At 40.9% G+C, this 24,660-nt stretch overlaps 4 protein-coding genes across 12 annotated transcripts in view; 2 read left to right on the top strand and 2 right to left on the bottom strand.

The window, feature by feature from the left end:
- Window positions 1-6,302, top strand: part of ecel1 (endothelin converting enzyme-like 1) — a 38,970-nt gene extending 32,668 nt beyond the window's left edge. The window contains exons 13-18 of the mRNA XM_028420300.1: window positions 2,196-2,263; window positions 2,743-2,867; window positions 4,006-4,071; window positions 4,410-4,505; window positions 5,797-5,873; window positions 6,016-6,302. Of these exons, the coding sequence (XP_028276101.1) occupies window positions 2,196-2,263; window positions 2,743-2,867; window positions 4,006-4,071; window positions 4,410-4,505; window positions 5,797-5,873; window positions 6,016-6,115 (532 nt within the window). The 3' untranslated portion in view covers window positions 6,116-6,302. The remainder of the gene's footprint in view (window positions 1-2,195; window positions 2,264-2,742; window positions 2,868-4,005; window positions 4,072-4,409; window positions 4,506-5,796; window positions 5,874-6,015) is intronic.
- Window positions 1-17,468, bottom strand: part of ccdc150 (coiled-coil domain containing 150) — a 64,823-nt gene extending 47,355 nt beyond the window's left edge. The window contains exons 1-17 of one of the 9 annotated variants that reach the window (XM_028420301.1): window positions 16,632-17,468; window positions 16,346-16,524; window positions 16,154-16,222; window positions 14,389-14,505; window positions 14,184-14,313; window positions 14,023-14,066; window positions 13,601-13,725; window positions 12,770-12,932; window positions 12,603-12,674; window positions 12,424-12,516; window positions 11,860-12,008; window positions 11,670-11,763; window positions 11,137-11,285; window positions 10,730-10,856; window positions 10,457-10,633; window positions 10,151-10,237; window positions 7,525-7,667 (exon numbers count right to left, since the gene is read on the bottom strand). In XM_028420301.1, coding sequence (XP_028276102.1) covers window positions 7,533-7,667; window positions 10,151-10,237; window positions 10,457-10,633; window positions 10,730-10,856; window positions 11,137-11,285; window positions 11,670-11,763; window positions 11,860-12,008; window positions 12,424-12,516; window positions 12,603-12,674; window positions 12,770-12,932; window positions 13,601-13,725; window positions 14,023-14,066; window positions 14,184-14,313; window positions 14,389-14,505; window positions 16,154-16,222; window positions 16,346-16,524; window positions 16,632-16,986 — 2,265 coding nt within the window. In that variant the 5' untranslated portion in view covers window positions 16,987-17,468 and the 3' untranslated portion in view covers window positions 7,525-7,532. Of the gene's footprint in view, window positions 1-7,051; window positions 7,668-10,150; window positions 10,262-10,456; window positions 10,634-10,729; window positions 10,857-11,136; window positions 11,286-11,669; window positions 11,764-11,859; window positions 12,009-12,423; window positions 12,517-12,602; window positions 12,675-12,769; window positions 12,933-13,600; window positions 13,726-14,022; window positions 14,067-14,183; window positions 14,314-14,388; window positions 14,506-16,153; window positions 16,223-16,345; window positions 16,525-16,631 lie in introns of those variants that run through there. The other 8 variants (XM_028420306.1, XM_028420307.1, XM_028420305.1 and 5 more) reach the window with 8 other exon arrangements.
- A 465-nt stretch (window positions 17,469-17,933) lies between these two features.
- Window positions 17,934-20,834, top strand: xaf1 (XIAP associated factor 1). The gene is made up of 7 exons (XM_028419689.1): window positions 17,934-18,080; window positions 19,038-19,173; window positions 19,337-19,393; window positions 19,489-19,708; window positions 19,807-19,874; window positions 20,078-20,314; window positions 20,407-20,834. Exons 1-7 carry the CDS (start codon window positions 18,043-18,045, stop codon window positions 20,440-20,442), a joined length of 792 nt encoding a protein of 263 aa, XP_028275490.1. The 5' UTR covers window positions 17,934-18,042; the 3' UTR covers window positions 20,443-20,834.
- A 111-nt stretch (window positions 20,835-20,945) lies between these two features.
- tekt1 (tektin 1) lies at window positions 20,946-24,095 on the bottom strand. Its single transcript, XM_028420220.1, has 7 exons — window positions 23,913-24,095; window positions 23,656-23,821; window positions 23,338-23,466; window positions 23,097-23,246; window positions 22,790-23,015; window positions 21,539-21,735; window positions 20,946-21,410 (listed from the first exon to the last, which is right to left on the bottom strand). Exons 1-7 carry the CDS (start codon window positions 24,076-24,078, stop codon window positions 21,251-21,253), a joined length of 1,194 nt encoding a protein of 397 aa, XP_028276021.1. The 5' UTR covers window positions 24,079-24,095; the 3' UTR covers window positions 20,946-21,250.
- Between the last annotated feature and the right edge of the window lie 565 nt (window positions 24,096-24,660).

Genomic DNA, 24,660 nt, shown 5'->3' with positions numbered 1-24,660 from the left:
AGCACAAAGGAAAGAGCACCAAAAACAACAAACCCCACTCCACATGCCCTTTGTTAGCTAAAGCTATTCACTGAGGAGAAAACCGCTGCTCCCAGGATTAAACGCTAATCTAAGCTAATGCATACAACACAGTCCAAGTAACTACACTTTCTGCATTCATACAACTCTCCAAACACACACACTCTTTCACAAATATGAGATAATTAGATCTAGCAGTATGTGTACCCAACATTAGCTAACACTTCTATGTCTTCATTAGAGGTGATCACCACTATCCGCTGCCATGCATGCTAATCAATATTAATTGATGATTGCAGGAGCCATAGTGTAAGTGTGTGTGTGTGTGTGCGTGCATGTGTGCCTGTCCCCTTGAAGTTATTACTGCAGTAGCCCTAACCTCCCATAAACTCACACACACACACACACCTCTACACTATCACGTCAAGTATAATGAAGCTTCAATCAGCCAGTTAGTTTAGCGGGGGAGTCGGGCCCAGTGTGAGGCAGCATATCGACTAGCTGTCAGAAAGTCATTTTCAGACGTAGCCATGTGAATAGCCCCGAGTCTGCCCTCTCATCTCTCTGTATATCTGCATGTGCGGCAAAGACACCGCTCCTGATCAGAGTGAAAATGGGAGGTCAAGGGGAGGTGAGGCGAGGCAACCTGCTGTTTTTGGAACATGTGGAAGTTGTGTTACAGGCTGCTTTGTTTGTTTGTTTGTTTTTAATTAACAGCTTGGGAAATTAAGATTTATGTTCACACAAAAGGTCCCAGTGCTGATTTCTACCTCACATATCTGATGCTTTGTAATCAATGTGAACAAGGAAAATGTGGCATTAAGCTGAATTTTATTCAATAGCAATCTAAATGAAACCAAAATTAAATCTCAAGTGCAACTTTTTTTTTCTCCATGGGGTGTGGCTGAGCGGAATGTGCAATGAGGACAATAGTACAAAAGAAAGAAAGTCAAATAGCTGAATGTAATGAGACACCTCCAATCAGTCCAAACATTTGATCTCTGAGACAAAAACTACAGACACAAAATCTAAGCAGCTCCTCTAATTCTGTAGGATAAGCTCTAAAAGACAGCCGCTGAGAACCAGAGAGGAAGGAAGCAGGACATAAACAAGATGGATACAGGGCCTCTACTGCTCAACTCAAAAGCATTTCTCCCATAACCACAACCATTATAAAAGTAAGCACCTAAAACTGCTGACAAGGTTGTTTTCTGTGCTATCTGTTATACATTTTTTAATCAATGGGGGTTTCATGTTTGAATAATTTCACAAGAGTCTCACAAAGTGAGTTTTATAGGTGTGGTTGGACAGAGCAGAAACATGCAGCAGGGGACAAACATAGACTGTATATAGAGGTGGACAGCTAGGCTCTGCCTCCACCCACTGTACAGCACTAAAGCCCATAAATACTTGGCCTATGGGCACTGCCATCTGGGAACTTAGAAGCAGAGTTTGTGCCATAGAGGTCGGGAGGTGACGCTGCGTCATTACTGTTGTATCTATTTGCATAGCATGGCTTACAGCACAGACTGAGGCAGACAGCTGATAAATGCAAGATAAATGCAAAACAACAAGTAACCATGTCGTGGTTTATACACAAGGACTGCTTCACGCCACCAGCTGGCATACACAATGGCTGACCACAATGGTTCTTCCTCATTTTGTAGCCAACAATAACTAATTAAATATGTAGGACTGTATTGAAAGAATTAGCATGTGAACATAGATCAGCCATTTTCCCATCTCTAGGAAAAATGTATTTAAAGACTATATGGATTAAACACCATCATGACATGCATTGTTAGTAATAAAAGGTGGAGTATGGGTTCATCAGGAAAGGAGAGAAAAGGCAGGTGCTTAGCTACCTACCTGCTAGTGAAGCGTGGCATAGCATTCACTGAACTTTGTTTACTCGGTAAACAAATACAAAAACCAGGTGAGCCCTGGACGACCCCTTTTCTTTCTTTATGCTCTAGCTTCATATTCAATTCACATTTCTAGAAAAAGGGAGACCCCAACGATGTCAGTTACACAAAAACATTTCGTAGACTTAAAATTTGCCACCACAAGACTAAATTTCTTATAAATGAAACAGGACATATCCCTGTTTTTATTGTGAGAACTTCAATACAACAATAAAATGTAACGTAACGTTCCATTCTCTTTCTGGCTGCCAGGTCTCTTAACTATGGAGGAATAGGAGCCATCATTGGCCATGAGCTGACACACGGATATGATGACTGGGGTGAGAATGAAAACCTTTTGTTTGTTTGTTTGGTTTTTTTTTACCCATAAACCATTGCAATAACGTCAACATTTACATTTTCTCAGTTTTTGAGTTGCACATCCTCAAGGTTTTTATTATTTTTGTGGGCTTTGCAGCAAAAGGCTATTTTGAGCTACAATCTATAACTTTGATTTCCAATCAAAGATGCTGCCCTTTAAAATGAATCACAATGATTAAAGAGGGTGTGAAATCTATGCTACTACACCTACCGATGCTAGCTTCTGTACCAGTCAACCAAAGACTTGGCTGGACAAGTTGTTCTACTGGCACCAACCCTGGTTTGTCTTCTACAGCTACAAAAAAAAAAGAACAAAATACAGCATGCGGGGCACTTCTTTGGACTGTGAAACAAAGTTGCAGGTTGTGTTGTCTCCATGCTAACACCTCCCCTGCCCTTTTGCCCTCCATCTTAGTGATGCAATGGTTCATGTCCCTAGGGGGCCAGTACGACCGCCATGGAAATCTCAAACAGTGGTGGACCGAGGAGTCCTACAGAAAGTTCCAGAAGAAGGCTGAATGTATCGTCAAGCTCTACGACAACTTCACTGTGTATAATCAGAGGGTGGGCTTATGCACACACACACACACACCGCACAAGTTCTTAGTTTTTATAACAGCACTGAGATTTTAGGGCCACAAACTAATAAACAACAGTGAGGTGTAGTAAAACACAACCAGATCAACAACTGACTAAAATGATGATGATGATTGTAGCAAACAGTGTTGAGAGATGAGGCCAGTTGCTGTAGTAACATCAGTAGCATATAGCTCATGTGTGTGTGTGTGTGTAACAGCTTAGCTGGTCTACACAATTTGTTTCTAAAAACAGATGCATGATTACAAAGGTATGTAAGAAATAATTCAATATTATACACAAGATGAACAACATTGAATTCATTCTGATTTATCAATACTAGTCAACTCTTGCTAGCTCATACCAGTCTATCTATTTATAGGGTTAGGATTCACTTTTTTCATTGTGCAGAGAATCCTTTCTTGTAGTGATACATACTCATTAAAGTGTGTCATTAAACTCATAATTAAGCACCACAGATATACCCCCATACCTTTTTATGCTTACCCACGTAATGACAGCTTTTTTGATCAGTGCATATGAGTCGCTGTCGGCTTCTGCCAAACTCTCCCTCTTACGGATGACATTTTATTTCATTGTCTTCAATCCACTTCTTTCCAGTGTCCTAGCTTTTATTCCTGGGGAAATCATGCTATTAATTTCTCACCTACTCACCTAGTATTAGATCATAAAATGACACAGGTTGCATAAGCATATTTGTGTAGCATACACAAAGCAGCTCGCTTTGTTGGGTTGGTTCAGTGTGGAAGCAGGGAGACGGCTGAGCTTTTTGTACTGTCAGAGCACAGGGCCAATAAATAGTGTGACACACAGATGTGTCATATTCATGCCACGTATACACTGTTACCTGTGAGGGTTAAAAAAGTAACATGATTATTGGGTATTAAAGTATTTTTAGTAATCATTTTTAGTATAATTTTAAAAGCACCAGCCCATTTGTGTTCCCATTTTCCTAGTCTTTGTGTCCATGCAGGGCTTTCTGGCTGTAGCTTGCAGGTGTCTTGTACATGCATATATTAGAGTGGTAACAGTGTTTTCATCTCAATCTCAATCAATTACCTCCTAAATGTTGAAAACTTCAGAAGAGTTTTTCCTGTGTGTGTAGGTGAACGGCCGTCTGACACTGGGGGAGAACATCGCAGACATGGGAGGCCTAAAGCTGTCGTACTATGTAAGTAATGACACATTATGAATTATTTTTACATAATTATGAGCGTTACCACACTGACTAAATGTCAATAGTGTACCTGAGATGAAGTGTTGTGTATTCAGATAAGTACAAAGAGAGCGAATGCAGCTTTTAAATAAATCATAAAAGCACCAACAATGTCATAAAACCTGTCAGTCATGTCAATGAATTACATTATCTGAATTAAACATAGTGAGTGAGCATCATTAAATATCCGCTTAGATCCTGCGTCTTGAGGGTGAGGGGTCATCTCCTCATTTGTTTCTACTTGTCATTATTCCCCTCCACGCTCCCCTCTCTCTCTCTCTCTCTCTGCTCAGGCATATCAGAAGTGGGTGAGGGAACACGGTCCAGAGAGGCCTCTGCCAGGCCTCAAATACACTCACGAACAGCTGCTCTTCATCGCCTTTGCACAGGTACAGAAGCCTCTCGGTGGAATTCACGCGACAATCTTTCAACACATACATATTCAATCCTTTTAGCTGCTTTTCTCAGCTGGAGCCGCTGATCACAGAAAGCAGGTAGGAGTTGTATATGATCCTAACATTAGCTGATGGATGCATTAACTAGTGGATGGATCAAAAGCAGACTGTTGATGACACTGCTGTGTCTCTAAGCGCCAGGCCACCCCTGGTCCTGGTAACTATTATGACTCATCATTTAAATTCAATGCTTTCATTGAAATTCATGGCTTAATGTTACAGCGGCAGAATGTAGACACACTTCATAATGCAACGTGGAGTGTTTTAGCCCATTTTATAAAGCTCTCGCCAAAGGGAAGTGATATGAAAGTTCTGTGGATGTGCTCACATCCATTCGAAATACTGTCATGTGTGTGTGTGTGTGTGTGTGTGTGTGTGTGTCCACGCTGAATAAAAAGCAGCGTTTCTTTTAGCTTGAGGCAGTTCAACCACCTCGGCCTATACTAATGTGGTCACATCTACAAAGCTCCACAGCACACCGAGAGGCGCTCACCACAGCAACGTATTAACAATCACAAATATCAGGGGATTCTTTAGGTAACGTGCCAATTAATGTGGAAATGAGAACAATCATAGCAACAAGTACAGTGTAACATTTGACCCTCATTTACAGGCAAAGTTACAAAAACAGGAAATTTCACCAAGATCTAAAATAACAGAATCTCAGTGGGCCCTGAATATCACTGACTCTTCCTGGGTGCTATCTCTCTTAAACTACGCCCAGCTGGCTGGAGGGAAACAGCAAGTAGTCCAATCCACCATATATATATATATATATATATATATATATATATATATATATGTTGGTGCCACAACAGAGGACTCCAACATGCCTTTGTGCAGCACATAACACAGCTGTAAAGATACAAGTACAATTTATTTGAATATTGGTTTAATCAAAAAACTATCTCTTAATAATAGAGAGTAAGGTTTTGTTTTTTTACAGCCTCTACAAACCACTACTTCACTGTAGTCTTCACATCAACAATTGAAAAGCCTGCTGATCTGCCAAATCTGCTTAATGCTGCTATGAATATTAATAATAATAAAAAAATAATAGTGACATCCTTGGTGCAATGAGGATATGAATTTTAAGAATTGTATTTTTGTGTTTCACTGAATCTCATCAATGCAAACAGTGCATATCTCTTCCTGATAAAAGCAGAGTGGTAAAAAGAAATCAAACTTTTACTAATGTATTGTTATGTTCATGCTACTTTTTCAGAACTGGTGTATGAAGAGAAGATCTCAGTCCATCTACTTACAGCTTCTCACTGACAAACATGCACCGGAGCACTACAGGTACAGCACACAAACGCACGGAGGATCACAGTGTGTATTTGTAAGAAGGGGAGCAAAGGCGATGTGATCATGAAACACACTATGGCACAGTTTATGTTTTCCGTATACATTATCACTGTTCTCCATGTTTCCTCTCCTCTAGAGTGATTGGCAGCGTTTCCCAGTTTGATGAGTTCGCCCGCGTGTTCCACTGTCCGAAGAGTTCCCCCATGAACCCCGCGGACAAATGCTCAGTTTGGTGACCTCAACGTGCGGCCTGTTGACTTTCATTAAAGCTCCCAGCCACCCCTCCTCGGCTACATCACACATTTACCGGAGACAACAAGAAGGCGATGCACGGTGGACGCATCCCATTCATGCAAAGGAACATTTTCATTGTAATTTCATACATCAATTGTTCTTTAACAATTCTGTCTCTGTACTAATCAAAGACGCATGGGTCACATGGCCATTGATTGTATACATATGTATCATTTGATTCTATATTTTTCTATGTTTAAATTTATTTTTAAATCATCTATTTTTCTATTTAGCAGATATATCATACATTAAGCATAGCAGTCATACGCTACTTGGTTTTTAATTATGCAACATGTTTCCTCACTTGTTTCTCTGCTTTGTAGCATCAACTAAAAAAAAAAAAAAACAACTCGGCATAAATGTGAAGATTGAAGATTGGTAACAGATGTGATTTTAGTACATAATATTAACTGGACAGAGACCAATTTTACAGCAGCATCCCAGTGCCTGCCAAAACATCATTGGTGTTCTCTCAGTTCGGTGTTGGATTTGTGTCGTAACGCTGCACTCTTGTGGCCGCCGAACGTCAAACCCGTCATGACTGGTGTGTCGTTTGCCTGCATTGGTCTCTTGTTACTGTGAGTGTTTGTACGGTTTTTAAGAATTGTCGACTTTTTTTTAAAACAAACCTAAAAGCTAAAAAAAAAAAAAAAAAAAAAACAGGAAACAAAGGTAGACACGTGATGAGTGTTCTTCTCAGGATTTGTAGCAAAGAGCATCAACCAAGCGGAGGATCTCTGTGTCTCTATCTACACTCATCTCAACACAACTGGTGTATCAGTCTGACATCGGAGAGGCACGGGCAACAACTCGACGTCATTGGACGAACTGATATGAGAGTCCCTTCTGGAAACTGAAGGACTTCTGCTATTGGATTATTGACATCTCAGTGTTTCCTGATGAACTGAAGTGATCTTAAGACACCCCAGGAATCAATTGAGAGGGAGAGCGTGAGCCCACATCACATGATCACAGTTATCTCACCAAATAACACAACACTGTACATGGCAGACCAGGAGTCATATATTTGTACAGTGTTATCTAAGAGACGTACTTTTGTATAAAGAATCTATTGGTACAAAAAGAATCTTTGTACAGGACAGACACCTATGAGATGTTACTGCTGTACAGTTTGTTTTGAAGAGCGTGCATGTTTCCATCCTGACCAATGTTAAATTGTGATCGATAAACGTGGAAGACATCACACACACACACATCTGACTCTACAGCTGCTAGTTGACACGTGGCTGCTATCTCTTCCTCTCTGTTGGTCGCTGTTTATTGTTTGAATAAATACAAAGGATCGCCATCGTGTGGTCAGGTGTGTGTGTGTGAAAGAGGGGAAACTTACAGTCAGTATCAGCGCTGCTGTGTTTTCAGCTGTGTCCTAACAGGCTGGTGCTCTCCAGCGATGTGAGCCAGCTCTCTCTTGGACTCCCAGCGTTGGATGGTAGCCGTCCATCTCTCCCAATCTGCCTCTTGTTTGCTTGTAACCTGCAAAAGCAGACAGGAATCAACACATTCGCAGTACAGCACCAACCAAGCTGTGCAAACCAGACGGCTGCTCGTACAACAAGATTATCAGTTAAACCAGTTACAGTCAGTCTGCCAGGCTGACAGACTCTCTCCAACACGTCTCATTCAAAGTTTCTCCTCACTCAGTGTAAACACAGATCGGATACCAGAGTGCAAACATTGCTTTACGTGATGTACATCTGCTTACAGCAAGTACAAGTGACAGTGACAGCTTTACAGGATTAATGACATGTAAACCCAGAGGCAGAGGAAAAGTCAGCCAACATTCTAATTGTGCATTAAAAGGTGTGACTGCTGATGATACATATTATTTTCATTAAGTCTCTCCAGTCTAACAATGGTAGAGTACACAGACCCGGGCTGTAGGGAGGAGGATTGGACCTCCAAAAAGTGGTCCACATCAGGCGAATCACCGTCAGAACATTGACCACTAATCTCTTAGAGAGGAGGCAATAGTGGGCCCCACTTATGGACAGCCTGCCCACTTCCTATTAATGTAATTGTACAAAAATTGACTTCAATTCAAAAGAATAGTCCCCAAGGAGTAGAGCCGATTAGAGCTTCTAGACAAAGAAAGTGCATTTTCTATTTTAGTGTGACATAATATAATGATATATTCAATGCATTTCAATTCAAAACTTTATTTATAAAAGGGGCATGAAAGTAGCTTAAAAGACAATCACATCAAAGGACACAGACACAAAGAGAAGACTCACTACAGCATTCTCAAATAGGCCTTGAACATTTACAAAATTGTATTCATTTTGTATATTATTATATTTAATATACATTTAAAAACTACAGTAAAAACATATTGTAAAGAATCCTACATGTGTTTGTTTCTGTAGCTGCTTCGTTCCTATAAGTGAGTCAGTGTGTATTTAGGAGTGGGACCACCCTAGGGATGAAGTCATCTTCCTTTTTTGTGTCCTGCAGCCTGGACAGCGAAGTGAGGGGAGCCAGTCAAGTAAGACCCTGTGAGCTGATTTTACAGTCTGCTGGTCACATGAGGCAGACAGAGTTCAGGACAGGCTGTTCAATGATTTTTGAGCAGACTTTAACAATGTTTAGCAGAGAAATGAAGTGAAACCAGCAAGTGAAAGAAAAAGTTATTCCATTTTCAATGAAAGCATAATGTGCTGAGAATGTCTCTATTAGTCCCGAATGATGGCAAAGGAAAACTTCAGTAAGTTGAAGATCGTTCCAAGGTAAATGAATGGCACCCTGAATGATGGTGGTGACTGCCTTAGCCATCTGTGTCTGTTTATGGGAGTAGGTCACTGTCATCTCCTTGTTTTTTTATGTTGAGCTCCAGGCATGAGTTTCCACCCCACATCCCAAAATCCTGCAGAGCTGAGCTGTGTGTCCAGTGACAGTTGGATCGAACAGACCTGTAGTTGTTCGTCATAGGACACAGCCTTGTGGAGATTCTGGCTGCGGAGTTTGGTATTTCCAGATGCTTCTGGATGACGTTTAGGATGAATATCTTTGCATCATCAACAACCCCCCCCTGCCAGCCCTGTATGCATACTGCAGTGGATCTATCATCGGGTCACTTACCTTGGTGATGTGGTCTTTTATGATGCTCTAAATGCTGAAATGAAAATAGATACCACTAGCTAACGGAAGGTTTAAATTAAGGCTGCTGCTACAGAATTTCTTTTAGGGTTCTGCAGCTTCTGATGTGTGAATCAAACTGGTGTATGCTGTATAGTGGCCTTTGGAGCATAACCCGCACAGGGTCACAGAGATTGTACACCCTGGACAGGTCATCAGTTTATCACTGGGCTAACAAAGAAAGACAAACAACTAGTCATGCTCACACTCACACCTATGGCCGTTTGAGAGTCCTCGATTAACCTAACATGCATGTCTTTAGTATGTAAGGGGAAGCTGGAGTACCCAGAGAAAATCCACGCACGGAGGACGAACCTTCTGAGTGAGAAGCAGCAGTGCTAACCCCTGTACCACCATGCAGGAAGGTAATTGTCAAAATCTATCTAAACTACTTTTTTGCATCTTTTATGTACAAAAACATGACAATAAAGCACATAAGCTTGGAAGATTTCCATTTTTTGACTGAGGATGCCAAATATGGTGAATCAAAAGGGGTGTTATCAGTCGGTTATCATAATGAGGTGCATTATCACTGCATTACTGCATAATCACTCAGAGTTAAGATGCATGCACAAAAAACATAAAAAGTTACATTTGTCCACCTTACATGAGTCAACAGAATATTTTATTCATATCCTAATTTTACATATCCTAATTTTAGTATATAATATGTGTATATTTAGTAGTAGTATAGTAGTTCTACTGAAAATACTCTATTTTATGAAGTACATCAAGGCCAAGCCTTTAGCTACATATATATATATATATATATATATATATATATATATATATAAAATGTGGTAATGCTAGAAAAAAACATTCACCTGTTCAGGTTCCACCCTGACCTCCTGGAGCTTTCTGTCAGTCTGTCCTTTCTCACACAGATTTCTGGTGCCCTCCTCTAGTCTCTGCTGAGAGCATCACAGACTGAATATCTACAGTACACACACAGATTTCAGCTGTTTATAATGACACCGTCTCTGTCAGGTTAGGTAAATTTAAGGTGATGTGATGTGATGTGTGTGCCATAAACTCAAAAGAGCTTCATGAGGGAAGGTATGCTATGTATGCCACTCAGCATTAATGAAATGCTTCTAATATGTGTGTTATATCTTGGGCATTAGCATTACCTCTTTCTGAGAGTCCCTGCTTCTGTGCTGGTGCCTCAGATGACCCCTGTGCTCTCTGATACCAGCCTTCTGTTCGGACACCACCCGCTCCAGCTCAGACACCCGCCTGCGCAGTTCCTGATTGGTCATTGACAGGTCACATGATTTGGTTGTTGAATCCTTTACTGTTGTTCTCAGCTTAAAAAAATGATGAAGAAAAAAATAATTAGTCACATTCAGCCACATCACAGCTAGTATGCATAATATTGTGCAAAGATTTCCACCATTCAGTACCTCTGAAACTTCTCGCTGCAGTGTCTTCATGGACAATTCATAGTCTTCCCTTCTTTGTTGCTTCACAGCGCTCAGATCTGCAGACAAATGAGCGATCTTCATCTGAGCTTCACGCAGCTTGTCATCTCTGCAATATGCAGTGATCACACATAGAATTATTCACCTGGAAAAGGCCTCAGAGGCTCCACTAGTTATCATTAAAATAATGGACATGTACAGATACCTGAGTGTTCACATTAACAATAAACCAGACTAGTAAGTAACACTAGTGTTCACTACTGTGGATATTTAATCATTATGTTTGCACTCTTTTAAAATAACTACAAAAAGTCATTTTTAGTAGTCATGGTGTAATATTCAACCACTACACTTTCATACCTCAGGTGCATATATGTCTTGTACTATACCTCAGTATGATGGTGGCCTGGTACTGTTCTCGGGTCTTATCCAGTTTCCTGTGTAAACTGGTGCTGGTGGACACGGCCTGCTCTAAACTGCGGGCCAGCCTCTTGTTGTCCTCTCTGGCTGTAACCAAGGCCTTCTGTAAGGACTCCTGCTGGAGGACATGCACACACATCAAAACATTAGTAAATATAGGTGTCATGACAAAAAAAGAGATGTGGAGCACCATTATGATTCCCATAAGCAATGCATACTACATATTGGCTTCTTTGCAGCAATTCATTTCTTATTAAACCTTTAGTAGGTTAATCAAATATGGAAAACATATTTTCATAAACTCATCTAATGGATGGATGTAAATACATAAAGATGATCAGGATGTGGTGGAGCGAAAGAATTGCTTTGTGACATTATCTTGCCAAAAATAGTTTTCTATTTTCTTTTGCATCAGTTCACATGTGTGTTACAGTTAACAGAGAGAAAAAAATGTCCATATAGCTCCTAAAAAAACTTTGTGTGGATCAGACATCGGTCTTACTGCTCTGCTGTTCCTGGACTGAGTGACTATAAGGAGTCCCTGGAGTTTTTCTACCTCAGCCTGGTGTTTTTTCATTTCTCTCTGAGCCTGCAGCCTGGCACAGAGAAGAAGAGGACACATATTACCACCAGTCACACAGCTGAGCATGATCCAAACATAGACATCCTAACACACAGGGATCAGCTCTAACCTGTCCTTCTTGTGAAAGGCCGGCTCCTGCTCTGCTCCCGCCTGCTCCTTGTGCAGGGTCTGCCTGTTGAGTCTGCCATGGGAGCTCAGGATGTTTTCCAGGGTCTGACTGACAGCTCCCTCTGCAGGCTCACAAACACCCTGCAATGTCTGCATCACAAGATAGTTACCATATGCATGGTGTCACACTGCACACCTGTACAGCAAACTAGGACAATGTTAGCAGCTAGCATAGTGGACCAAGTTGCCTGATGTTACTCTAAGAAGGGTGGGGGTAGACCAGAGCTAATGATGGCTAATTATGCTCCATAGAAACTGGAGGGTTATCATATCAGCCGAGATTATCGGGTATCGGTTATCAATGGACGAGATTTGTACAGTTTATATCTGAGATTTTAAAATATATATTGTTGTATGTTATATAATTTATACATCCATTATAAATATTGATAGTCAAGCTTCCATTTGACATGTATTCCATGTATACTGTAGCTTTATTAGTTGTATATTGATTCAATAACAGGTATTACTGAGCTTCCTTTATATGTTGCTGTTGCTGTCTCACCTGTTGCTGCTCTAAAGTCGCCATCTTTGCGATGAGCCTCTTGGTCTCATCTTGCTGCTTGTGCAGGGCTGAGCGCAGACATCCCACCTCCCTCTGCAGTCAGGTTCAACAACATGAGTCAATGACCACTACATGATTCAATAAGGCATCAGGTGTGACAGCACTGTAAGTAATCCTACCCTGGCCTCTCTCAGCTCAGCATCCAGGACGCTCCTCTCACCTTCCAGCTTTGTGACAACCGGACGTACCTGCTGATGGAAGAATGATTCAATTATTTAGGGCCAGATACACAAATAAGAGGTTTTGTTTTATGTTTGCATCTCAGTGATAATAGCACCATACGTACCTGATCATTTGAAGGTTCCACATTTTTCCTGGTCTCACATTCCTTTCTGACCGTGCTCAGCTCTCCCTGCAGTCTCTCAATGGTTTGCTTCTGTGTGGCCGCTGTCTCATGTGCCGTGGATGATCTCTGCAGGAGGTGGGCATGCTCACCTCTGAGCTTTTCACTGTAGACAGACAGTAGATTTTTTAAAAAGTGCTTCTATATCCTTCTCCCTTTGACATCAGCCTGGGTGTCTGTAACTCCCAGTAGAAAAGAAAGCCTCTTAAAAAGCTTTTAGACTGAGATGATGATCACTCTCTTACTTTTGGTAAATGTTATTTTACCCTGAATTTCATGATCAGAAAATCAAAGGATGGGCAACAAGATAACAGAATCACTCTCCCTTTGAATCATTTCTTATAACCCATTTTTATAGACAGACCTTTATGTAATATTGTCTTTTTATAGCCCTTTTAGTTTATTTTTTAAATGTATTCATTTGTATGAAATAATCATTTTTATTTTATCATTCCCTATTTTCAAATTGCTCTTGTGTCGTGTTTGGGTGATCTGCTAATCTGCTATTAAAGCAGCTGTATACATAAAACTACTGTTGTTGTTGTTGTTGTTAGAACACTCATAATACTACTAAACAACATCCAAGAAAAAAAACTTAACTGTCAACCTGAGTAAAAAATAAAACAAAAATCTAGATTTAAAAATACAGGAAATTGTAAAGTTAATTAATAACGCTGTCATCCCATGCACTTATATTCCAGTGGGAAACCAGATGTGCAGTTACAGCACACACTGCAGAAACACATCACAGTGGGTATAAGCTGAGCCACTCACAGCTCCTTTCGTAGGCAAGCTTTGTCTCTTAGCGCCATCTGCAGCTCAGTCTGAATGTTGCGTCTGGCTGCTTCCAGCAACAGGTCTTGCTCTTGCAGCTGTTTGACCACACGACTTCTCTCATCCTGTGCGACACACACAGAACCACAAGTCACAACCTTCAAGCTTTGATGATGCTTTGTGAAGAAGGCAGGGCAGAACTGAGCTGGGAACACCGACTCAGCAGCTCTTCATTCAAACACATAAAGCAGAGAGGGGGGAATTAATGTTGAAACATAATCCCATTTTACTTTTAACTGTATCCCTGATGACTTTAATAAACAGGCCAGATTAACACGCTATAAATTAGCATATAATATACAGTATATTAAGATATACATTTGCAAAACAAATAAGAATGCATTAATTCCTAATTTACTTACTTTCAGTTCAGTTTTCAGCACAGACACAAGGGAGTCCTTCACTGCTGTGAAATTAAACAGAAGAACATCCAAACATCATCATGAACCTCATGTAGCATGAAAAAACAGAAATCTGAAAGCATTAATGTAAACATAAAAGCAGACTGGTTAAGTTTCCTAACCCGCCTGCTCTTTGAGCTGCTGACAGCCCTCCTCCAGCTGTCTGCTTCTCTCTCTCTCCTCTTCTAGTCGCTGCCGGCTAGACTGGACCTCAGCACGCAAGGCCTGGCAGTCAGACTGCAGCAGCTGCACCTTGAGGGCCGGAAGCAGACGGTGTGTTAGCTGCTGTTATCACACATTTATCAGCCTGTGAGCTCTAATACATACCTGTCTCCTCTCCATCTCCACCACCCTCTCCATCTCCTCAACCTGCTGAAGAAGCTCGCTGTGAGATCTCATGACTTGGAGGTGGCGGGCCGACTCCTGCCTCATCTGCTCTGTTATCTGGCCAGAAAAAAAGGTTTGTCTCTGGGTAAATCTTTAAACAGACACCCTATCATTTTTGGAATACTACATATTTTTTAACATAGTGGATACTTAAAACAACAACAAACATGGCAGTGGATGTAATTCTTTAGTGGAAAAGTAACTACAGCCATTTCTTCTTATCGATCAATTCTTGAATTGATTTTCTAATGTTTTAGGATGATTGTTACCACTCAGATATATATTTTATCTTCACGCACACTGATATGATGCAGAATTTAGAGCAGTGATAACAAATCAACTCCACCTCCTCCTCCACAGTTGTTATGAGGTTCTTCTGTTGTGTTTGGTCTGCAGCTCACACCAAACATCTCCAAACAAATCCTGGCCTTTGTCTACAAGCTCCTCCGATATCTTTTCATGCCAGACAAATTTGTGTGGTCTCATTCTCTCTGAACATTCTCTCATGGGTCTGAGTGTACGCCCCAACATGCAAAGTTCAGCTCTGACCAGCCCTTCTTGAGGGACCTGTTTGCTACTGCTATAGTAAAAATAGCTTTAAAGATGCTATAATGGAACGGCCTTCCAGAAACTAATTCTTTATTTTATTTTATATATTATTATTTTTTCTTTATTAGAATTATTAGAAATTCACCTGAATGTCTTAGTCCTCCACGTGTGCTTCATTTTGTTGTAGTTATGTCATCTGACATGTCTTATGAGTCTTATGAGTCATCTGTTTTCTACTATTTTAACTCTTTAATTTTACACACCTCTTACTTTTCCTGTTTATCGTATAATTACTTGTTTAACCATTCTGATCACTTTTATAAGTTTGATTGCTGCAAGTAATCAAACTCTTGTTCTTCACCCTCTTTCTTCTTTTTTATTCTTCCGTATGTTTTTTGGCGCAGTGTATCTTCAGCATACATTGACCGATTTCAGCCATTCAACTATCAAAATCTCACAGAGGACATTCTGGGTCAACATCAAGTTTTTTTCAAGAAATTATAATTTTTCAAATATTAAGCAATTTCGGTGTCATTTTTAACATGGGAGTCTATGAGAGAGCCCTTCAACGAGGGTCATCTGCCAAATGTATCTCCTACAAATTTCAAGCTACAGACTCCATTTTAGTCTTGAAACGCTCATTAGATGCTGCTCTATCAAACTTGAATTCAGAATTTTCTAGTTCCGAATTGTTTCCACACGCCAGGCTCTCAAAGTTGGAGTGGTTCTTGAGGTCTCCTCTGCTGTTACCATGGTGACAGGCTGACACACAGAGGCATACATAGACAATCGTTCACATCAGTGTTCAAAGCAATGCTTCAGCTGCAGCAATCAAACTTGCATTTTCTTCTAGTTACTGTTGTTAGTCTTCTCAGTGATCAATGTGTTTATCTCCTTAATAACTGCTAATAATACTGTTTTATTTTATTTTATTCTCTTGTTGTTTTGTCGTTCTATAGTATTGTTTATTGTACTTTTATTTTAATTCTTCCTGCCTCCAGTGGTTCCTCATTCCACCCAGCAAGGTGAATAGACTCAAGTTTTGTTTTTACATTTTTTTGATTTCTATCCTCAGGGAATGATAAATGTATGTTTGCTGTGACTGTGTGTTTGGGAATGGGGGAGAACAGTGTGTAAAAGGGACATTTACACTCACCTCCATTAGCTTCTGTCTCAGTTCTAGTTTTACAGTCTTCAGTTCCTCAGCAGCCAAAGCCACATCGATCTGTAAGGAAAGACAAATGAATTACAACTAAAGTGTGTCATGCTAAACAAGAAGCCATTTCCACAGTTTATAAGGATCATGTCTGAAAACATGACCAGACTTTTGTTTCTATCACAGTTTTACCTTGGCAGCAGTGGCAGCCTCCAGTGTCTGCCCCATCCTCTGCACCTCTGCGCAAGCTTCATCTCTGTCCCGATAAGCCTGATGGAGCTGGTCTTGCATCTTCATCAGCTCCCTCCTGGATGCATGCTGCTCCTCCTCACTCTCCTGCTGCAGCGCTGCCATCTGCTGTTTCAGATGGGCTGCAAGGATTAAAAAAAGAAGAAGCAGAAAATTAAGGAGAGTTTGAACTCTGAGTTTGTTTCAGTATCATATAGCTATGCTCTGATTGTAACATGCTTCCTCTTACCTGTGTGGCCGAGGTCCAGCTCTCTCTCAGTCTCCAGACGGAATACGGTGAGTTTAAGAGTCTGTAGCAGACTTTCTATGCGACACACCCGGCTCACCAGAGAATCACACTTTTTCCACAGCATGCCCTGATCCCCCGGACCCCAGCTCATCTTCAAGGGACTTGCAGGGCGCTGAATGGGGTCAGCTCTCCCTGCATGTCCAAGGATTTGGGCCCTAGATATTCCCAGTTCACCCATGTCTCGAATAAGAGTTTCGGTCCCTTCCTCAGCCAACAGCAGGCGCTGCTGCAGGAGGGACAGAGCCTCTGGGGGTGTGGTCCCAACACTGGGAGGATGGATGGGTGAGCAGGACATGTCCACACAGGGGGGACTGAGACACAGGCGAGGCACTTCGACATTACATTTTAGGCTTCATGGGGATGCCCTTGATGTCCTTAATGCCAAAAATACTGTCTTACTGTGGATATAGCTGCCACATAAGCCATAATCATTCAAATAACCTAGTTCATAATGGCGGACTATATAAGCTTTAACATTATTTACCCTATGGTCCGTTACATGTCCAAACATTGATCTTGTCATAAAGAATACAGTGGATACATTAAAACTACATTTAAGTCGCCATTTTTTCTGCTAATGTTTTACCATGTAAGGCGCGCGAGCAAATCACAGGAGTGTCTCTCGTGCACGAGACTGGAGCAAAACGACACGAAGTAAATAAAAACTTCCAGCAAGCATCACGGTAAAATAAACAAAGACAGGAAGTTTTACTTTCCTTCGTTTGTCAGTCAGTGAATGACTCTTAACCAGCTGAGCTCACCAAAACAGCGGACACTTCCGGGATGTTTCCATAGCGACGCGGGGACGCGCCTTCTTCTTCAAAACAGTTTCGTATGTTACATTCAAGAACCGTCGGAAACTTTGCGATTAGGACCTTTTGCACAAAAGCAGCTTACATTAGCAAAATATTATAAAGGTTACAAATATCAAAATAACAGTCCATATTATACGGAACATGTTAATGATAATAGAAAATGTATATTTTATGTTTTAAGTGTTTAAATATTCTTTAAATAAAGGAACACTTTTTTAGATTTTGTTTTTATTATAATTTGTATATATAGCAACAATTGGGCACTTATTAAAACAGCTCTCCCCAAAAGGTTAAACCAAGAATCTAATTTAAAAATGAATATTAATATGCTACATTTAATAAACCCGCTGTTCCTATGCTCTGTACAGTACAAATGAAGCACGGAAATCACAGGTTTCCCGGGCGCCGCCTAGTGGTAGATGTGCTAACCATCAACATGTGCTTAAACAGATGATTTCACTTTCTGTTTTGGTGAAATGAGACGGCATTGCAGAATAAGCTTCAGCATTTAGTGGATTCTTAAAGAACTGCTGTCGATGGAGCAGAAAGAGGCGACACGGACCTGCGGCCAGTGGTAAGAGTGCAGGCTACTTCATGTGAGGGGTTTCTGTTAGAATTAAAGACGCCAAAGCAGTTACAATATGCTTGTTTACGTTTTGGTTATACAGTGGTAAGGGGATATAAAGAAACTGGGCGTCACTTTAAATGGAAGTTTGAAAAAATATCTTTTGGAGTACAGAAAGAGAAAGGAGATAAAAGAAAAATAAGATAACTTGACGCCAGTCAGCAAAGGGGTAAAGTCCTGTGGGGCTAATAAAGTACCTACAGGCTACCACTTCAAGACGTCTTCTATACTTTGAAGTGAACTGCTGCTCTGTAATTTATAGTTGTTCAACATTTGATATTCTGTATTTTTTTTAATAAAAAATAAAATAAGCAAGATAGAAGGAGGTCAGGGTACAAAACAGAAACTAAGGGACAGTATGTCTCTGTCACAGTCAGATAGCCCATAATAAACTGCAGACTGACGCAGTAGGCGCATGACTTCACTCTTTAAAAAACAATAGCTGTTCACTTTTACTTTCAATATAACTTCCTGCTCTGGACGTATGTTTTGTTATATATATTGTATTTACTGTAATATAGAAAAACAACATGAATCACCCAAAAGCCACGAGTGTAAAGGAATTTTATTTTTATTTAAAATTGGCTGCAGTACCAGTCATGGAAGGGAGAATAGAAGCTAGGGATGGGAAATGGGAAGGAACATTTTTAACTCTTTCTGGCAGAGGTATTTAAATTTACTTCCTTTACAACATCTGCATCAGAAAGAGAATTGATTGATAGTTTAATTCATTTATTTGTGAAGAAATGGATCATGCATTTGTTTACATAATTAGTAACTGAATGAAGAACCTGACTTTTTGTGACACATGTGTTCCTTCATAGCATCTAAAGTACAGTAAACAGTGTCTGTTTTTAGCGGGTTTCACCCTCACTGTAGCCCTTTTACTCTGTGTATCTCTTCAAGCCACAAGGAGGTCGCAGAGGTCAACTTTGCGCTGCATGAAACACACTGTAGCCGTTTCCTATGCATCTGCCCTGATTGTGATGAAACAGTTCCCAGAGATCAACTCGCCCAACACAGGGAGGAGCAGCACACCCAGGTACACACACACACGTCCTCTGTCCAGCGGTTGAAGCTCATTAAACTGACTTACATTCATTTCCTGGAGCTAAGTCTTTAGAATAAAACTTGCTGATGCTTGATGTGTGCTAGAAAAAACCCCACAAAAAACGTGTTTCTACACAAACACTGCATGTTTGCAGGTCAGATGCTCCAAGTGTAACAAGAAGATGGAACGCTGTCAGCTATTGGACCATGAGGTGAGTCATACCTTGTAGCCTGAGTGGTCACTGTGAATAAACAGCATACACGCAGACTCTCACTGTTGATCTGTACGCTCTGCTCTGCCTCCCAGTCCGACGAGTGTGTGGAGCGTCTGCAGAAGTGTGTGTTCTGTGAGATTGAATTGCCATGGAAGGAGCTGGACGAACACTCTCTGGCCTGTGGGAGTCGCACTGAGCTGTGCAGGGAGTGCAGCCGCTACGTGAAGCTCAGAGACCTGCAAGAGCACAGCTCCACCTGCTCAGCCACCGACAACAGTCCTCCTCCAACTCAGAGCAGCGCAGCTAAAATCAGTAAGGGAACTCTGGATCCACAAAAACATCTCTGTGAAGCTCTAGATGAATGTTTCTCCTAGTGGGGTGTTTAACTCTTGTTGTGCTTTGCTCCGCAGTACAAAACACAATGCATTGTGGCACATGTTTGGGATCATTTCCAGAGGAGGAGATAGAAGAACATAAGGTATGCACATGTTTTTCTTCCTCAGACTAATCTTAGATTATGAACGGAATAAGGAATATTAAATAAATAAGAATAATTGTGAGGTTATTGACTATTACATCTGTAAATTAAAATGATAACATAAAAATATATGACATCATATTTTGTTGGAAATGTGGCATTTCTTTAACATACAGCTCCTGTCTATATTCCCTACAAACCAGCTGCAGTGTGCTTTGGAGGCCGAGCTGTATAATGAAAAGTCTGAGTCAGAGGAGGAAGAGCAGGATGATTTCTCCACTCAGGGGCTTACTGCTAGGCTAAGCAGCACATTTAAAGCAAAATCCCTTTCGGCCAATCCCAGCCACGGTCCCTGTAAAGATGGAAGTGACCCAGACAAGATCAGCACCTGCCCTCACTGTCATCTGGCTCTCCCTGTTCCCACGCTGCGCTGGCATGAGGTACATCCCTGAAGCACAGCAGCTCTGTGTGCACATTGTTGACTGTTTCCTATAGTCAGAGGTTTCAACTCATTGTTTCTGTGTGTTTTTAGGTGAAGTGCCAAGTCTACATTGTCTTGAACCCCTAACAATGGATGAGCTGCCTCTGGGCTGTTTTGATGTTCAAACTAATGTTTACCTTTATACCTTTATATGAAGAAACAGCAGATCAGAGTATAATATATTCAAGTAAGCCTTAACACTCCCCAATATAACCAAATATATCAAGTACAGCTACTTACAACAGAAAATAAGAGAAAACCATACAGCTCCTATTATTGCTGAAGAGATGTTTACATATTTTTTAAAAACAATGAGTCATGTAGAGGAAGTGCATGATGGGGCACATTATTTGATTTGGTGGCTTTTGGAATTTTAGCAGAGCTGTTCTCTACACATGCCATCCTGAGCTCTGCACACTTCTCAGTTTGTTTCACTTTTGTGAAATAAACCATTAATAAATACTTTATAAATGAAAGAATGCATTATTGTCTGTCTGTTCTTTACTTTACTGCATGCAACCAAAATACATGTGCAGGAGCTGCAGTTGGTTAAGATCATACTTTATTACATAATAACCAAGTATGTCCATGCTTATTCACTCCTGAAGAGACCTAAAATATACTATATAGTACTATACTACTATATATATTCTATATAGTAGTATAGTACTGCAATTGCAACAAGTTGTGAGGAATCTTTCTCCCGACTAGATCAAAGTTGTTTCCTTCATACGTTGTTATAATAACTGACTAGTGTCTAACCTGAAAAAAAACTTTTTTTTTTTTAATAATTTTTACTTGGAGAATACACCAAAGAAAAAAGCTATGTGAGACTGACTGAAAGCTGTTAAGCTGAGTGCAAATACTAAGATGACATAGACCTGCCTCCGCCTGTTCAGAAGTTGTGTATGACGATAGGCTCCCTGTGTTGGGTGCAGATGACCTCGTCGATGTAGAGAGAGGTGGCCTTGGTATCGATGTTCTCCTGCAAATTCCGCTGGCACTCAAGAAGCACCCTCTGCTGCTTCTGTGACTGGGCCACTTCCTTCCGCAGCCTGAGAGCACAGAGATATAGAGATGGGATCTTAAAGGCATGCCCTACACAGGTAGTACCTGTGAGAGTGATACAATACAGAAGCAGAGAGAAAATACCATTTGAAGTATGTGTGTGTGTCAAACTTACTTGCTGATGTGAGCTCTGAGCCTCTGGACGTCAGTGAGGAGATGGGACTGTGCTGTATCATAGCACTGCTCTTTGCCAGGCCGCTGGCCGCGCAAACCCAGCCGGGCCTCAGCCAAAGTCAGAAATTCCTCATTCTCTGTGATGGCCACATGGAGGTCCTCCCTGGTTCTCTGCTGGTTGGCAATCTCTGACTGAACCTACGGGGAACAGATGAGGCAGCCTCTGTTGAGCATTTATACTGAGGATATGGACTAAATTATTTCAAGCTGCAGTACATGGAAATCTAGTTCTAATCTAGATCAAACATGGTCTCCTTTTTAACAAACTGGAAAGGATCAAACTCACATAACATAGGCTTATAGGCGCTTAAACATACAGTGGGTACGGAAAGTGATCAGACCCCCTTAAATGTTTCACTCTTTGTTATATTGCAGCCATTAATGTACACACAGCACCCCATATTGACAGAAAAACACAGAATTGTTGACATTTTTGCAGATGTATTAAAAAAGAAAAAGTGAAATATAACATGGTCCTAAGTGTCAGAGCCTTCGCTGTGACTCTCATATATTGAACTCAGGTGCGTCCATTTCTTCTGATCATCCTTCAGATGGTTCTACACCTTCACTTGAGTTCAGCTGTGTTTGTCAATTTGACTCGAGTCAAATTGACAATATAATTTCAATTTGAATCGAACAAAAAGTCAAGAGCTTTTATTCAGATCAATTGTTGACAAGTAACAGCCAGCAAGTTCAGATAAAAGCCCCCCGAATCTAAAAGCTGATGAGCTTTTATAGCCAAGCCTGTCTGTGTGTGTGTATGTGTATGCATGGTCTGCGTGTGTGTGTGTGTGTGTGAAAGTGGGTGTCCAAATTGGGCAACTAATTCTGGCATTGTGTGTGTTTCCACATCTGGTTCTTATCAACTGGCTTGTTCTTAAGTACATAGCCAGTTCAACCGAGGACGAGTCAAGCCGTCCTGACCTAGCTCTTCAACCCTTGAACTTAAACATTTCCTTGATTCTGGGAAGTACAGTTAAGTTAAAAGGGGAGTTTTTCTTGCCACTGTTGCTCTTAAGGGGGTTCAGGTTTTGGGTCTCTGTAAAGTGCTATGAGACAATTCTGATTCTGATGTGCTATATAAATAAAACTGAACTGAACTGAGTTTTACCTCCGCCCATGAGCTTTACTAATTCTATAAAAATAGGTCAGTTATATTTGAAAGGAAGCAGTGAAACGCCGCCTCCCTCACCTGAGACATTTTATCCTCCATCTGACTCTTGGCTGACTTGATTTCTTGGATGTTGAGCTGAAAAGCTGCTCTCGTAGCCTGGAACTGCTTCTGCATGTCAGCAGCTGTTTGCTCCAGGACAGACTCCACCAGGGTCCGCAGGGACAGAGAGCTGGTCATCTGCTGCTCCGCCTTGGTTATGTTGATATCCGAGATGTTCTTCCACTGGTCATGAGTCACTATCAAGCTGAAAGACATTTGAAAACTTAAAAACATGAACTTACATGAACTTTTTCAACATGAACCAAAGGAGAACATTGCATTTTACTTTGACAGAGCCGGGTTCCTTTTTTTGGACTCCTGCAGGTTGTCAGTGATGGAATGTGTGGTCATTAGTGCGCAGGAGTCATCAATGCACTTAGCCTCAAATTTCTCCGTCAAGTCCTCTTCTAAGTGGTACTTGGAAGATCGGTTCAGTCTGGAATGTAAAACAACAGCCTTTATTTAGTGTGTGCGTGCACCATGAATATACCATAGGTCTGTTCCCTTCTAAAGTCACATTTTCTTACCGTATTTGCTCGGTGATCTGCTCCAGTACACGCTGGAGAAGGGACATCACCCCTTCCATACCTTCTTTCTCCTTCTGAAGCTCTCTGTCCACCTCATCAAGAACCCTTTCAGAGGGAGGACGTTTCATTCTACAAGCAACACAACAGAACCATTAGTCTTATTATGAATGTACTTTTGTACAAAACCAAGACCATAAACTATTGTTTAATCTGTTCTCAGGGTTTTCTGTGCCTGGTGCTTGGTGATAAACTTGTCAAAGAAAGAATAAAATAGATGTAAACACACAGTAATTTTGAGAAGTCATTTTCTAGCCTCACCTCTCCTCCAGACACAGAAGAGTTACTCTCAGAGGCTCTTTGTACGCCTCAATGGCTTTCTCCACTCTGCTTTGTAAGGCTATAAGCATGTCAATGTCCAGAATAACCTCCCCCAGCTTCATCTCCAGCTCCTTCTTCTGAAACGTAATGTCTGTGACCCTCTGATCTGCACAGAAGAACGAAAACAAACTGCAATCCACCCACAGAAACGTGTATGTGCTAAACAGAAATCCGTACTTTCTTTTCCCACTACTTACCGAGTCGCTTGTTGTTATCATTTTGCATGTGTTTGCAGGCTTTGTCCATTTCCTCAATCAGCCTCTGGCACTCGGATCTGAAGAGCTGGGAGCGGCGCAGCCCCACCTCAGCACTAACTAAGCTGGGCTCTACGTCCCGCTGATGACTGCGGTCTTGGGCAGACATTGTTCTCAACAGGCAGGTACAGGACGGAAGGACAATGTGGCCGATCCTGAAAGCAATTCAAAAATATGAGGCAAAGAAATGAATAAGATTTACTACTTTTTCAGTACACATCCTGTGCATTCATGTTTAAACCAGAAAAAAGTCTTTTACAGCACAAAAATGATGGTTGTTAGGCCTGAGAGAGTAAATGAGAGAGTATAAAAAAGAGGGTTTTCTGTTGGTTCTCTGCAGTCTTTTTGTTTTTATGTCATTGTATTTGGAAAAAAATAATTGATTGCTGCAAAGTTCTTGTTCTTCACCCTCTTCATTCTTTCCTCTTTTTATTCTTCCTTACGTTTTTGGACCAGCGTATCTTCATCATACACTCACCGAGTTCATCCATTTAAATATCAAAATGTTAAACTCATAGAGGACATGATGGGAATTAAAGTTAATTAAAAAAATATTTAATTTTTTAAATATTAAGCAATTTTCTGCTTTATTTTTAACATGGAGGTCTATGGAGGATGCTTCAAAACCACCTTCAACTGTGACATGTAACAAGTATTAGCAACATTTTTCAAAAGGAAGAGCTCATTTACG

The sequence above is a fragment of the Parambassis ranga genome, chromosome 13, assembly GCF_900634625.1.
Source record: "Parambassis ranga chromosome 13, fParRan2.1, whole genome shotgun sequence".
NCBI lineage: Eukaryota > Metazoa > Chordata > Actinopteri > Ambassidae > Parambassis > Parambassis ranga.
This window is presented reverse-complemented; position numbering and strand designations above follow the sequence as displayed.

Coding starts and splice junctions, on each gene's coding strand:
- xaf1 (XM_028419689.1), top strand. CDS start 18,043: ATGGAGCAGAAAGAGGCGACACGGACCTGCGGCCAGTG. Junction 18,081..19,037: donor ACACGGACCTGCGGCCAGTG/GTAAGAGTGCAG, acceptor TATCTCTTCAAG/CCACAAGGAGGTCGCAGAGG. Junction 19,394..19,488: donor GTCAGCTATTGGACCATGAG/GTGAGTCATACC, acceptor TCTGCCTCCCAG/TCCGACGAGTGTGTGGAGCG.
- tekt1 (XM_028420220.1), bottom strand. CDS start 24,078: ATGTCTGCCCAAGACCGCAGTCATCAGCGGGACGTAGAGCCCAGCTTA. Junction 23,822..23,912: donor TGATAACAACAAGCGACTCG/GTAAGTAGTGGG, acceptor TCTTCTGTGCAG/ATCAGAGGGTCACAGACATT. Junction 21,736..22,789: donor TGGAGGATAAAATGTCTCAG/GTGAGGGAGGCG, acceptor TGTTCCCCGTAG/GTTCAGTCAGAGATTGCCAA.